This window comes from Lontra canadensis, unplaced genomic scaffold (assembly GCF_010015895.1).
Source record: "Lontra canadensis isolate GAN:19392208 unplaced genomic scaffold, GSC_riverotter_1.0 scaffold1, whole genome shotgun sequence".
In the NCBI taxonomy this organism is placed as follows: domain Eukaryota; kingdom Metazoa; phylum Chordata; class Mammalia; order Carnivora; family Mustelidae; genus Lontra; species Lontra canadensis.
The window spans coordinates 116,743,240-116,758,284 of NW_022630995.1; the positions used below are offsets into that span (position 1 = coordinate 116,743,240).

General features: G+C 38.0%; 1 protein-coding gene across 1 annotated transcript; it reads right to left on the minus strand.

Moving 5' to 3' along the window:
* Nucleotides 1-1,637: 1,637 nt before the first annotated feature.
* MEPE (matrix extracellular phosphoglycoprotein) lies at nt 1,638-14,062 on the minus strand. Its single transcript, XM_032873575.1, has 4 exons — nt 14,003-14,062; nt 9,520-9,573; nt 8,511-8,603; nt 1,638-3,390 (listed from the first exon to the last, which is right to left on the minus strand). The coding sequence occupies exons 1-4, from the start codon at nt 14,054-14,056 to the stop codon at nt 1,912-1,914; spliced, it is 1,680 nt and encodes a 559-aa protein (XP_032729466.1). The 5' UTR covers nt 14,057-14,062; the 3' UTR covers nt 1,638-1,911.
* Between the last annotated feature and the right edge of the window lie 983 nt (nt 14,063-15,045).

Consider the following 15,045-nt stretch of genomic DNA (forward strand, 5'->3'; position numbering starts at 1 on the left):
TTTTACTCTCACACTCCTACCACACTCACAATACCTCTGACACAAGCCAGGTGAGTTTTCCCCTCACACTAAGCACTTTTGTGACACCAGCTGTGTGTCCTACAACTTATCTCCATTTTGACACTATCTACCTAGAGATAGCCTCAGATCCCACAGGTTAAGACATCAGTCCCATAAGACTGCCCCCTCCCCAATTCAGATGCCAGTTGTATGTCCAGGTTGTCACCTATGGTTCTGACCTATTGGACATAAATCAGAGTTTCCCACAAACCCCTCCTCTGTTTCAGTTAATTGGCTAGAGCAACCCACAGCATTCAAGAAAACAGTTTACTTCCTGTTTGCCAGTTTATTGTAAAAGAATATGATAAATGATACTGATGGACATCCAGATGGAGGAGAGGTGAGGGGTAAGGTATGTGGGAAGAGGTATAGAGCTTCGACGTCCTCTCCAGATAGGTTACCTCCTGTCCCCTCCATGTGTTTGCCAGCCTGAGAGCTCTCGGGACACCAGACATTTGAGGTGTCTCTGGAGGCTTCATGACATAGGCATAACTATTAACCCCATTGCCAGCCCCTCCTCCCTCTCTGAAGAATGAGGGATTAGGACTGAAAATTTCAAGCTTTTAATCTGGCCTCTCTGGTGACCAGCCCCCATCTAGGAGCCCACCAAGAGCCACCTCACTAGAACAAAAGACCCAGGAAATTCCAAGGGATTTAGGAGCTCAGTGTCAGGAACTAGGGTCAAAGACCAAATATTAGAACAAAAGATGCTCCTAGTGCTCTTATCACTTAGGAAATTATAAGAGTTTTCAGAGTCCTATGCCAGGAACCAGGGGCAGAGACCCATATGTATATTTTCTGTTGTCTCACACCTTTTCTTCATGGTTACAAAATGCTGCTGCACCCCTGAGCATCATGTTAATGTCAAGCGAAGAACTTCCTACCGAGGAAGCAGGGTACTAGCTGCAAAAGCTTCTCTTATCAGGAAGAGCAAAAGTACCCCAGAACTTCACTCCCCTCCCTTACCAGGCAGCTTGCGTCTAATTTCCAGAAGAGTGTCAGAAGGCCATTAGCTGGAAAAGCGTCTATATGAAAGACTGGGGAAAAGAAAAAAACTGGAAGTGATTTGGCATCAGCCAATGAAAACTCTCCACCAAAGTAAGTTTTGGTCTGGTCTTTGCACTCGTGCTTCTCCTTCTCAAATTATCCCTGTTCCTCCCATTCCCTTCACCCCTGTTTATCCTATTTCCTTCTTTGTCTGGAAAAGCGATAACATGGACCTTTGTTTTAGGAAATAAAGCTTGCCTTATAAGAAGTTATAAATGTGCAACACAGGAAGGAAGTGTAGAAAGATATGAAGCAGGATATCTCTGGTACAGCACAGGGAGGTCAGATGAAGAAGGAAATGCCGGTTTAAGCACAGTGGGATGAGGGAATGTGGTTAAGCTTTATTCAACAGATTAACTTCACAACACTGCCTTTGCCAGAAGCAGAACTAATCTTGTTGCCTCTGAAATAAAGCACCACAGACAACAGACTTTCTAATAGATTATTTAATTACAGATTATCATATGAGCAATATTACTGCTTTTCATATCTATAAAGCAAACAAACGAAGGCTTTTGTGACATTTACAAACTAGTTTTGAATGAAATCTATTCAAATGTTACCTATTCCACATATCCTTAATTAATTTTTCTTCTTGAAAAAGAACATGGTAACTTTGAATAGAATCTCATACTGTGACTTTTACAATAGCAACAAATCTCCCCAGGAGGCCAGGTTTCTTGGCTTACTCAATTCTCTGCTCTGCCCTTTCTCACCTGGTCTGCTCTCAGGTGGCTCTCCTTTTCTGTCAGGTTACAGATGACTAGATATTTGAACCTTAATCCTGCTGGGAATTTCTAGTGGCTAATCACCATCACTCTCACTGGAACTGCCACTGTCAGATGATTCACTACTGTCATGCCTTCTAGGGGGGCTAAACCTTCTCCTGGAATTGGGTTTTCTGTAACCCCAGGAGCCTTTCCTTTGTGGCACCCCCTTATTCCGTGTAGAATTTTGTCTGTGGGGTACATAATGATTTTTTCTGCTCTGTGTTATTATAGTCTCCTCATTATTGAGGCCATTATGGGAACCTATTTCATTTTTAATTTCATTATCAAGATCATGAGAAGGAGCAAGCTGGCCCCAACTTTTGCCCTTACTGGGAAATCTTTGTTTTTCAGTTGAGATTACTTGATTCCTATTAGAATGCTCCGTATCTTTTCGGCTACCACCTTTGCCATTTTTTGGAATTTCATTATAATTAGTACTTTCAGCAACATCCCTACTGCCTTCTTTCTTTTTCTCTTTTGAGGGTAGATGAGGATGAGGGTAATGAAACTCTACTTTCCCTTGGTGAGCATTTTGGCTGTTGGCATCTACTCTGTTGCCTTCTTTTCCGGGGAGTTCCTTAAAGTTGGTGCTACCTATGATATCATTGCTGCCTTCCACTAGACTTACATCAGCAGTGCTTGCTTCTTTTCTTGTTTCATCCCTGGTTCCAATGGTACTTCTGCCACTTTCTTCTTTCTCTGGAATCTCATTATAACCTGGCCCTCTTGCATCAGGACTGATGGTATTGGCTTCACTTGGGCCAGAAAACTCTGTTTGAGTATCTGCACCTTTTAAGTCAGGACCAATAGGTTCTCCTTTACCAGAAATGTCCTTAAAATGTTGACCATCTCCACTGAAAGGAGAGATATCATTGTCGCCCCTTTCTTGAAGATCTGGGTAACCACTGCCTTCGAAATCACTGGGGATTTTTTTGACTTTTGGGAGCTGTTTTGGATAGCCAATGTTGTGTTGGGTATGGTAGGTGCTTTTGCTTTTAACTGGAATATTCTGGGCTTGGGGATCTCTTTGATAATTCTTTCTATCTTTTGAGGAGACTTTAACATAGTTCATACTTGCTGGGATTTTGCTTAGAACATTCTTGGGTTTGTTCTCTCTGTTTTCTTCTGCCAAGAGTTCAGTCACAGTCCTTGGCTCCATTATATATTGCAAATTATTTCTGATGAGAGTTGCACCATATTCTTCTTGGTTACGGAGTTTGTTCACAGCATTGTCTTCATCCTCAGCCCCGTTATTCCCAGTGGATTCAGGATAAATGGACATCTTTAGGTCACTGTGGGCATTTCCTTGGTTATTAATACTATCATCTTCATTTGTTTTCTGTCTGCTCTCAAAAACAGTTTGGGTTTTGTTACTTTGGTAATTTTCATTGGCTCCAAGAATGGAAGAGTTTTTCTCTCTTTCCTGGGCAATGTTTTCTTTAGGTGCTGGCTCTTGATTTCTTCTCTTGCCAGAATTTTGAAGAGCAATATTGTCTTTGTTTTTTCCTTCCTGCTAAAGTGTAATTTTCAACATAAAGTATTATTTTATGTTAAATTTTAAAAAATTAATAATTCCTAAGCAATTTAAAAAGAATTACCCACCAGATACTTAAGAGAAAGACTATTAACTCAATAGAGGTTTGTTGGTAGAGATAATTTAGAAATGATCAAAGCAAGTTTCATGGATAAAGAATGAGCAAGCTTTGAAGAATGGGTAAGATCCAAATATGTGATAGGATAGTAGTGAGAATATTTTAAGAATAAGTGGCATATTCAATGTCTGGAAACAGGAAACATTTGAAAGATAATACGAATAAAACTCCATGGTTTGAATAGAGAAATACTAAAGAAGCAAAAAATAAGTAAGTTTGGAAATGTAGATTAGGGTCTGATCTTGAAGGAGGATCTGAATTTAAGGAGCATATGATTCAAGAGTGGTCCCCCTAAACACAGAGACATATTTGCTAAAATAAAAGAAATTGAAACCATGATTAAAGTCTCAATGACAACATTATTTGTTGTTGAGACAAAGACAATTATTTGGACTTTAAGTGGAAAGTTCACTATTAAAATTTTTATGATTACCACTCTAAACAATAAGATGTTTAAATGAAGATTGATAATAATAATATTTTTAGCAAAAAAAAAAATGCTGTCCTCATCTTGCATAAGCCATTGCAAGTGAAATGGAGTTCATATTTTAAAAAATAATTATTCTCTCTCTGTCTTCCTTTCTCTCTCTCTCTCTCTCTGTGTGTGTGTGTGTGTGTGTGTGTGTGTGTGTGTTTGCCCTGGTCTTCAGAGATATTCATCTGCCTAGAGGGAAATTTTCTTTTTCTTTTCATTTCTTCTCCCCAAATCCTCGTTTTTAGAAAATAGACAAATAGATGAATCTAGATAATACTCAGCTTCTGACATTCAAACAAAGGATTTGCAGCAAGTGTTACAAACCCAGCTGTTGTCAGAAAAAGGATTCACTACCTTTCTTTTCTTCCCTGTTTGGCATGTAATAAACTAAATTTGATAGTTTAGATAAATAGTTCTCAAATTTAGCATTTATCAGAAGGTGATAAAACAAAAATTGTGGGAACCAATGGCCAGAGTTTCTGATCCAGTAGATCTGGGGTGAGACTCTAGCATTTGTATTCAATAACATTTCCCAGGTAATGTTGATAGTTGCAGGTTTATAGACTGTATTTGAGAACTACAGTTCTAGATCATAAAGTTGAAGTATGGAGATCTAGACAAGGAAAGTCCCTGAGGGATAATGGGATGAAAAAGGGAAAGTGAAGAAGGAAAGTGAAGTGTTTATACATGTATCTCTATTTGTCCTTTTTGGGGGGAGCCTATAAAAAAGCTGCTTCATAGGCTGTACTTTACCAACTTGAGGTGAAGCCAAGTTGCAATAAGCTTGGCAGAACAATGTGGTCAAAAAGAAAAAGGGGCTGACAGCAACTTTGCCCATGACACTCACAGTATTTCTATGGCATAAGCTAGATATGAAAGTGTCTGAGAGTCTGGTCGGGAATTTTCCAGAGGGTATCCTCCACAGTGATACCCTCTGAAATCAGAAGTGGCTCTAAATCAATGAAAGGTGTCTCTAAAAGGAGTCACTTAGAAGGAACATATACACTATGGACAAAGGTGAGTCATACTCAAACACACAGGGGTCTAAATTGTCTACGAGAGCCAAGAGAGACTGAAACACCACTGGGCCCCAACCAAGGCTGTACTGTGCTGATCCTAAGCTATGGCAGCCAGAGACTTCATTTTAGAATACAAGCAGGTGGGATAGCACACAAGTGGTCAAGCAACATTGCCCATGCATGTCTGAGGATTCCACATCTTCCCTTCCACTGTGGTGGGAGCCATGTTTGTACATATGGTATATTGTATGTAGTGGATGATATAAGCCATACCCTATTGCCTCATATATCTGTATGCCATCTTAGAGAGAGAAGAGAGAGTATCTGAGTGTTTTTACCCAAACTAAAGGACTTACTTAAAGAACTATTATAATGATTTGATAACCTTAAGTTTAAACAGGCTGAATTTAAATTAATTTCTGTACACTCTCCCCTTCCTCTCATTACTCCTTAGGTGGGAACTCTTGAGCAACAGAACAATTATAAACAGAATAAATAAGATACTTTTTCTCTACCTCCAAATTGTAGGGTGAGGTAAAATTGACAACACCATGACATAGGCTTTTGAACTGGTGAGTAATATGAAATGGAAATAAGAGGCATTAATTGAGGGACAGGGACAAGTAGGAAATGTGGGTGGGTGCCCCATGCACTAAGCAATACCTGATGACTCATGGAATGGCAGAGGCAGTTGCCTGCAGGACCAAAGACGGGAGTGAGAGCGGTGGGACAGGGAGCTCATATCCAACTGGGGTTCTCACAGACATACAGGGTGCTGGAGCATTCTAGAGCCTGAGACTTGAGGGTAAAGAATTTGGTTTTATTTTGCAAAGGGTGAAAAGCTAGTGAAGGTTTATGAGCAAGGGATTAACAAAATAAAAATCAACAGCTCAAGAGGAATAGCAGTAAGAAAGCGCTATGTATGTTTTCATACACAGTGGTAAGAAGGAGGATTTGCAGTGTTCAAGATTGAGATATAATCGCTTGGATTTGGATTATGCAGAGAAAAACACTACAAAGGAAAAAAACCCTTCTACACTACAAAGGAAAAAAACCCTTCTACTGGTGTTCAGCCAGAAGGTGGATTAATAACTAAAATGGACTGGAATATTGATTTGCAAAAATGAAGACAAGAGAAAAAGAGAACAACTTTAATATTGGACGGATTGATGCTGTGAGAATGTAGCACCCGAGCTCGAAACACAATACCTAGTTAGAGAAAGGGTCAGGTATCCCGGCCTCACAGGGTCACCCAGGGCAAGTCCTTCCCAGTTTCATGATCTATGGTCAGCTGTTCCTTCCTTGAAGTCTTTACAGACTAATTGCTTGTTACGTTTTATGTGAGATCTTTTCATTTATATTCTAATTTTCATTATGTTTTATTTTTCAAGTTTTTTGTAACCTGCACCTAGTAACTGATGTAACAATTATTAAGGTTATTTTCTCTTTCATATGCAACCTTTTTAATATTTGGAAAAGTTAAGATTTTCTTTAAATTCACTGGACGCTTTCTTTCTCTTCTCCAAGTTGACACTTGTGGTTCTCTTTTATTACTTAGGTCACTATGTTCGGGGCTGTCATCTGACTACAGATCTCCTTTATCTTGTGTGGTTCCAGATGGCCCCAGACTCCGATGTGGACTGGGTAGCCCTGAGCACACAGCTTCTAGTAGCTTCCTTGCCCTAACCATCTATTTTTACTAATTTTTTTAACTAATTTTTTTTTTTTTTTACTATTTTTACTAATACAGCTTAATTTTGTCCCACCTTTTTTGGCCACCGCTTTGGTCTGTTGGCTGCTATTGAACATGTAGACATTTTCTTGAATGTATTAATTAAATATGTGCAAATACATAAATGTTCCCAGATGGAGGAAGAAAGTATAGACAGGTTGGAGGCTTGCACTCACACAGCAAGGGTATAGGGAAGGTAAGGGAGATGGAAAGCCCACATTCAGGGAAGTCAGGATAATGGGGAATCATATTTAGTGGAACAGCAGGCAGGAGGAGTCAAATGGTCTTTCTTGATCCGTCAGTCAAGTGTTCATTGAAAGTAGGTGTACTATGGAAAGAGCACAGTTACCAGATGCCCAACCCTGCAGTTGATGAGATATGTGATCTTAAAAACCTTATTTTACTTCTCTGTGGCTCAGCTTTCTTAATAGGAAAATAAGAAAAATGATAGTTACCTTTCAGGATTGTTGGGGGAATTACATGGTTTTATGAAATGTTATAATGTGTGGAATGTGATGGTCAATCTTTTTTGTATTTGTTATTTTAAATGATTTCTGGTTGAGGCACTAACTGCATGGTGGTCCTTATATCAGTTGGCTGGTCTGATTTCCTGTGCTCTGTCTTTCTATCTCCATGCCCTAGTTCATATTATTCTTTTCGTCTGGAATGGCCTCTCTCATCCACTTGTTTGCTCAAATTTCTCTCATCCACTTGTTTGCTTAAATTGTACTCAACCTCCAAGGCCCAGCTCAATTATTTCCATTGTGTAGGCTTTTCCTAAACACCAGACTAAGAACTAATCTTTTTCTACTCTAAGCCCCTAAAATCATATTTTTGGGGGTACTACTCTCACAGCACTTTGCACATTCTGTCTTGAGTTTTATAATGATTTTATAAATGCATTTTTCTTTTCTTTTCTAACTCTAAGTTCCTGGAGAGAGTTAAGTTTTCTCAATCATTTAATCTCACATAGTATCTTGCACCATAGGAAGAGCTCAACATACATTTATTACAACAAATAAGTTTTAACTTACTCAATGTAACAAATTAGCTTAACAGGCAGTTAGTCTTAGAGACGCCATCTAAAGAATAATGAGCAGAACAAAATAACATTCTGAAGAGAAGCTACCACTTTCATGGGAAATGAAGCCAGATTTGGAAAAAGTAAATAGTCCTTTTGCTGATGGCATTTTAAGCTGTTTCCAGCTCTTTGGCCAATGAATCTGCAAAAAGGGGCTGAATGAAAAGAATTATTGTCCTATTCCAGGGACAAGGCCCTTATTCTTTCTCTTCCAAGCATTCTGACCCAGAATGGAGTCATCACTGGAATGAATTTAAGGGACACTAAAACATGTCACTCTTTAGGCTAAAGTGATTTTTCCTGTTAGTCTTCTAATCCTCATCATTAGAACACATGATAGATTATGTTCAGAAACCCTCCTTATAAAAGATCAAACATTACTTGGAAGCAATAAGCAAAGATCACGAGCATTAGAGGTCCACCAGCATCACACCTGCTGGGGAAGTTCCTGAAGTGGGACAGGATTTGGGCTAAGCTGTAGGGTGGCCCATCTGTGTGAGTTCTATAACAAAGATGTTTAAGGAGCCAGGGACTATGGAAAAAGGGCAAAAGCACCCACCACAGACAGAAACCCAGAGTAATTAAAATAAATTTGTCTCCTCTACAGTTTCCCCTAGGGTTAGCCCAGAATTTGGCTCATGGTAAGGATCTTCTCTCTCAGAGATTAAGCTTACCTTTATGTCACTTTGATTTTTCCTCCCAGATGATGTGTAAACATACTTAAAAATGTAATACCCGTGTTTCTCATGGTGGCCTTTGTATGTTATCTACAAAAACATAACACTGTATTAAGATGTGTTTATATCTTATTAACTTGTCTGGCTCTCTTTTTGATTGTACGAGATATTCTTTAACTTAAATGAAGTCAAATTCTGCTTCTGACAAATGGTAGTTCTTCTTATAATCACAGAAGAGCACCTATAAACCTTGTCCCTTTCTTTTCTACATGTCTGTAAGTCTGTTTGCTCTAAGGATGGCTATCAATGGCTCTCTCTCCCAGGGTGTATTAATTTTATTACCAACTTTCAATGGACAGGGAGCATGTGGAGATATTTGCAGGTGGGAGGGGCTGTAAGAAATAGGAGAAATGTGGGTTTTACAGTATTCATGTCTGATGTCAAACTGGAAAGACACAGCATGAACATTCAGACTCTGATGTTTGCCATTTTTTGCCTTTGTAATTTTCAGCTGAGATAAAGAACAGAAGATTGTTAGGTTCTAGAACAGAATTTCTGAGGCTGCCAGGAGAAACCATGGTAGGCTGCAATTTGGTGACATGAAAAGCTGAGGATACTTGTTTTGCTTTCTACATGCATATGGAAAAGTAACTCCATGTAAACAGAATTCCACATTAAGATTTGTTAACTCCTTTTCCATTGTTTCCTCCCTCATTTGTTGTTTTGTTCTTGTGTATATGTGTGCGAAAATAGCTTGCTAATAATACACCAGGATTTTTATTCACTTCTGGAGAAAGAAATCACAGTGAAGAGAAACAAATCCCCATTCAGAATGTTTCTCTTTTCTATCAAACATTGTCTGAATTAAGTGCCAAAATTATGTTGTGTTTTTGCATTTCCATTCTAAGTGCACAGGAATATTTTGACAGTTAAAAATTTCCTCTCCTGAGTTTTTTTCTTTAAAAGAGTTGAAATAGATTTATCTGAGAAGAATAATTCTGTTTACCCTCTGTTCTTCCACACAGTCTTCCTTAGTTTTCTCAGTTTGTGGCAGAAATGTCTGGAAGGAAACAAGAAATACAACTTCACAAAACATTCATTCTTTTGTCCATTTCTGCCAACAATCAATGTCTCATTTATTTTTCTCTTACTGGGTTGTATTATTCAATGTGGAAAATCATTCCAACCAAACAAGATGGATATATTACAATAATATTGGTTTTAGTCTTACAAAAGAGGGTGCCAGCATTCGTCCACCAGAGGGAGACAATGACATCAACATTAGAACCACACTCAAGCACAGAATTGCCAAGTTGGGGAGGGGTGTCACTCCAGATTTGGAAGCTTGGATGTTGCTGATATCAACTGAAAAATATATTTTCACTGGAACATTGGAAGTTGTTTAGTATCAATGAACCAAAATCAGAGTCCTGTGATGAGAATTATAAGTTTGCATGAATTATTTGAATTTACAGTTTGCTGTACAAGCAAAGACTTGATGCTGCTGGTGGTCCAGCAAAAGTAAAACCATAGCTCTGTCCATAAGGTGTAGGATCATGTCCAAGTATGAGACTTTGCTGTTGCCAGTCAACTGAGCAGAGATTTCTGTCAGGGAAAGGAAAATGGAGTGGCCTACGGATTGGGACAAGTACTCTTCTTGATCTGCAACAGACATGTCCAAAGATCTTGAGAATACTTGGGGTGAGAGGTAGCTATTGAGGTGGAGAAAGGCCAGAAACTAGGAAGGAATAGATCCAGGCTGCATGTTCTAGGTCTTTGGGCTAAAATTTTGGTGTCACAGGAGAGCACGCAGATGACCTGAGAATTTTGGAGCAAGTTTGCTGCGGAAGAACAGACACAACAATTCTTTTATTCCCAGTATTTTAATTTTTTTTAAAGATTTTATTTATTTCTTTGACAGAGAGAGAGAGATCACAAGTAGGCAGAGAGGCAGGCGGTGGGGGGGCGGGGGAAGCAGGCTTCCTGCTGAGCAGAGAGCCCGATGCGGGGCTCAATCTCAGGACCCTGAGAACATGACCTGAGTCGAAAGCAGAGGCTTAACCCACTGAGCCACCCAGGCGCTCCTGTATTTTAATTTTCTTATTGATTTTTGAAATTCCTAGTGTATCTCAGATTTGGGAAGAGGAACCAGTGGGTGGGACTTGTTTGTGTTTAAATGCATGTGCTAAAGTGGAAACAGGAGTCATGGTGGTATCAGTCAGAAAAGAGAGAACCCCTCAAGGGAAAGCTGAAAGAAAAAGTTCTTAATCACCTAGAGAGTATTCTTCCTGAATAAACCTTAATGCTCTGTATTTTTCTGCAATAAAATATAGGCAATTATGCTTTCAGATATTGTGCTTCTGCTCTCTCAGGAGTGACCTCTACAAACTACACTTCTTGAGCAACTTTGCCATCTGACTTCAGTCTGGGTTGGCTGACAGGAGGCCTAGCCTGAGATTGGAGGGTAGAAGGATAGAGTGAACAAGTATGTCTTTTCCTGCTTTCTCTGTTTGGGGCTGCATCTCTAGGAATGGACACATCTCTTTTGTGGTCCTGCCTCTCCGCTGGGGCCCTTACACTCTCAGGGCACTGAGAACACCACATCCTTCCTTGTTTCTTCAGCCCAAGGGGTGGCAGTAGTTTTAATCTTTGGGTTGTCTCACTACCCATGATTTTCTCTTTCTGTTTGTCCTATACTTAATAACTATTCTCCAAATAAAATCCCTCTACTGAACTCCCTGTCATGGGAATTTTGTTTTATTGTCCTGACTGGATCCTGATTGATGAAATTGTCTCAGAAATAAATTCAAAACTTTAGTAAAAGTGCCCTATTGGCTTGGCTCCAAGGCAGACCTGCCTAACAGTCCATTACATCCTAGAAACAAAAATAGTTTGTGAATAACACCTTCTGTTTACACAGCACTTTACAGTTTATAAGCTGTTCTTGTATACCTAATCTCATCTGATTCCCATAATAACCCCTATGAGTTAGGCAGTAGAATAAACAAAATTATCTACACTTAAACATGCAGTAGCAGTTGTAGAAGTAAAGGAGATATTTTAACCAAAACCTTTGTCTCAAATTCCCAGGGTTAAAATAATAAATTTTTAAATGGCTTGCTACCTGCCAAAAAATATTAATAATAAGAGGAAATGTTTCTGAATTTTACATTAAGTATCTTCAAGGTATATTTTATAATTCCATCCACTACTGACTTTTTTCTTATGCTGTTTTTTAATTCTCTTATGCATGTAAATTTAGATCACTGCATCATTTCCCAAAAATATCAAAACAGTGAAAATAATTTTGAATATGGGGTTATAGGAAAAAGAAAACATAAAAATGAGATGACTAGATACTAAGTAAGAAAAAAAAACAATTGTTTGGGATATTCAGCATCTTCTCATAGAACACACACACACATGAATTAAAAACATACTTGTTAGTATAGAGTACCTTAATGAAGCTGGCAGTAATGTCATGAACTTACAACAAAGTAAATTTTAACAGTGTTTATAGTCTAATTGCATGTTGATGAATATTAATTGAATTGCATGGCCCAATATCCATCTTCTGTTTTCTTCCACTTCCAAATTTTGTCTTTGAAGGAAACCAGAATGTCCCTCCAAGAATATGCTTCTTTGACATAAGAATTATTTTGAACTGAAGGCAGTTAAGTCATAAATGCAGAAAAAGTTCCCCCTTTTCTGCCTAAAGGTAGGAAACAAAGTGTCTTGTTACTGGTGAACAGCTCTTAGCAGTTCAGAGAGGACACTGGAGGAATCCACAAATCTTGTGAAACTAAAACTAATCTTTCTCAGTAAGGAATATAAGGACTACCTAGACCTAGCTGGATTACCTTTAGCCCAAATCCCTTTGTCTTATCAATTTTTCACAAATTTGTTGTTTCTTCGTCTAAAAGGTGTAAAAGCTTCCTGCTTTGGTTACCTTTTTGGGTCTTCATTCTCTTATGACTGCTCCCATGCACATGTAGAAATTTAATAACATTTGTATGCTTTCTCCTGTCAATCTGTCCTTATCAGCTTAATTTTATGACAGAGCCATGAACACAAAGAGGATTGAGCTAAACTTTTTTTCTCCTACAGTTTGAATTTAGAATATAATTCCAAAACAGATGTAAGTGACTCAATATATTCCAATTTCTGATACCACAATCCATTAATAAATAATTTAGGTAAACATCACATTTAGTCATTCACAATTCAAAATTTTGTCTCTATGTCCTTGCTGAGCCTTTTTCATCTGAAATATACATCCCTCCCACCTCCCCTCACACCCACTTTTCTGTTCTCCCACGCTTGAGTGTGGCCTGCTGGCTCCTTCTCTTGACCGGAGGTCACTGGATTGATATTGACATAACAGTTACTGGAAAATGTTCAGAAGGTGCCCCTTCAGCTGCTCCTTGGAATGTGTTGTTCAAAATAGATTCATCCTCAGCTGGTAGGTTTGAGCTGGGTCAGCAAGACCCACTCAACCTCTGTTATGCTTAAGCACATGCCCCTGTGGTCGTGATTGAGCTGAGTTGTGTGAATTGGAACTGGCAGATGTCTATTTTTAAGCACTATGGCCCACTGCAGGACTGACACAGGAAATGTGCTAAGAGGGGCCATACTTTCCTCAACTTCTGCTGTCCTTACTGGATGGCATCATTCATGCTCATCACTGGGTTACCCAACTGGTCACTCAACTGGCTCAGGACCTATATTTAAGCACTTCCGGCAACAGAATGACTACTTGTTTCCATGCTCTCCAACTGAAATGGTTGTTCTGAAAGGCTAGGATGCTTTTCAGACATTGTCTAATTAGCACTGTGTCTGCACAGCAGAAAATATCGGTAACACTCAGCATTTTCACAAGATAATTTAGTCACATCCTGAATACTCATCTGGGTGAATCAGAGGGAGAAAAAAAAAAAAGAAATTGCAACTCAATTTATGTTAAGCTTAGGGGTCTTTTTCCCATCTTTAGCCTTGCACATGAAGAGAAAATTAGCAGGATTTCAGTATTGGTGGGTTACAAGAATAAGAGAAAAGGTCTGGTTTCTTTCCATTACCAACATATTTACAAAACCTAGTTGGTCAGCTGTAAAACTGTCAAGTCAAATTTTTTTCAGTTTTTAGTAAAATATCGAGAATCTCTTTAGATGTGTTAAAATTTGGGTCTCTGAGCATTTACTCATTAACAGCTGATTTGAAACACTGTGGCTGGTATTAGTTTTCTCAAAAATATACTTTTTGGCATTTCTTAAAAGGCAATATATTGACATTTATAATTCAGCACATGTTTATTGAGGTCCTCCTTGGTGATAGACATTTGTATCAAGTGCTGGATGCTTTCTTTTTGTTTGGTACTTTATTGCAACTGAACTAGGTAAGGGTTACTAATTAAAAAAAAGAAAAATATTGCTTAGAAAAAATAAAGAGACCAGAAGATAATATGATGCATAAATGAGTTTATAAATGCTTACTGGTGCTGCCCAGGTCACGCTGAAAAGAAGCAGTCCCAAACAGACAATTTGCATCTTTGAGACTCTCTGCAAAAAAGATAATAATATTTTACCCTAAAGCATTGTCAAGTATGATCTATATTCCTAAGAATAAATAAAACACAGAAGTATATACAAACATCCTTCTCCCAGTAGTTCATTTCCTTGTTTAAAAAAAAATCATGTATAATTTATATCCAAGTATAGATACTTTAAGAGCCTTTGTATGTCTAATTATTCTGATGTGAAAGTGAAAATTGGCCAATATTATTAAAACAATGAAGTCAGATGATAGAAATGAATTTTATAGATATAATTACTTGTTATATTGTCAGTCCAAACTTTTCCCTTTTGTGTTTAGAGATAACTTAATTTAATTATTTCTATAATTCATAATAATATTAAATTAATGTAACAACTCATAACAGACTCTTTACATGGGTGTCAGCAAAGAAGGTCTCACTGTGAGGAATAAAGTCTTATCTGCTACCAAGATAGTTCCCCAATATATGTCCTTATATTCATTATATTCTGAGCTAGTAACCATCCATGGGCTGGAGAGTGAAACAATTTATGTAATCCATATATTAATAGCTAAAATTTATTGAGTACTAAAATATTAAAATACCACTGTGTTAAAAGTTTTATATATATTCAATTATTGAGCTTTATGACAACCCTATGAGTTCGATGGTATTACTCTTCCTGTTTTAGAATATGAAATAGATAGAAAGTCAAATAACTTGCCCTAGAATTGCCAGGTATTGAGAGACAGAACTGGGATTAATATCCAAGCAATTTAATTACAAAGCCAGCAGTCTTAATGATAACTCTATGCCATCTTGAATAAGTTTTTATTCTTTCGTCTTATTACAGAAAAGTCTACATGTAGTTGATTTAAAGGCAAATAATATTTTATATTGAGCTCAACAAAATTAGGTGGAAACATTAACATTTAGCTATGGATAAATGTTCATGTTTATACTTTGGTGAATATTCTAAGAGGACCTAGTGAGCTCATTTAA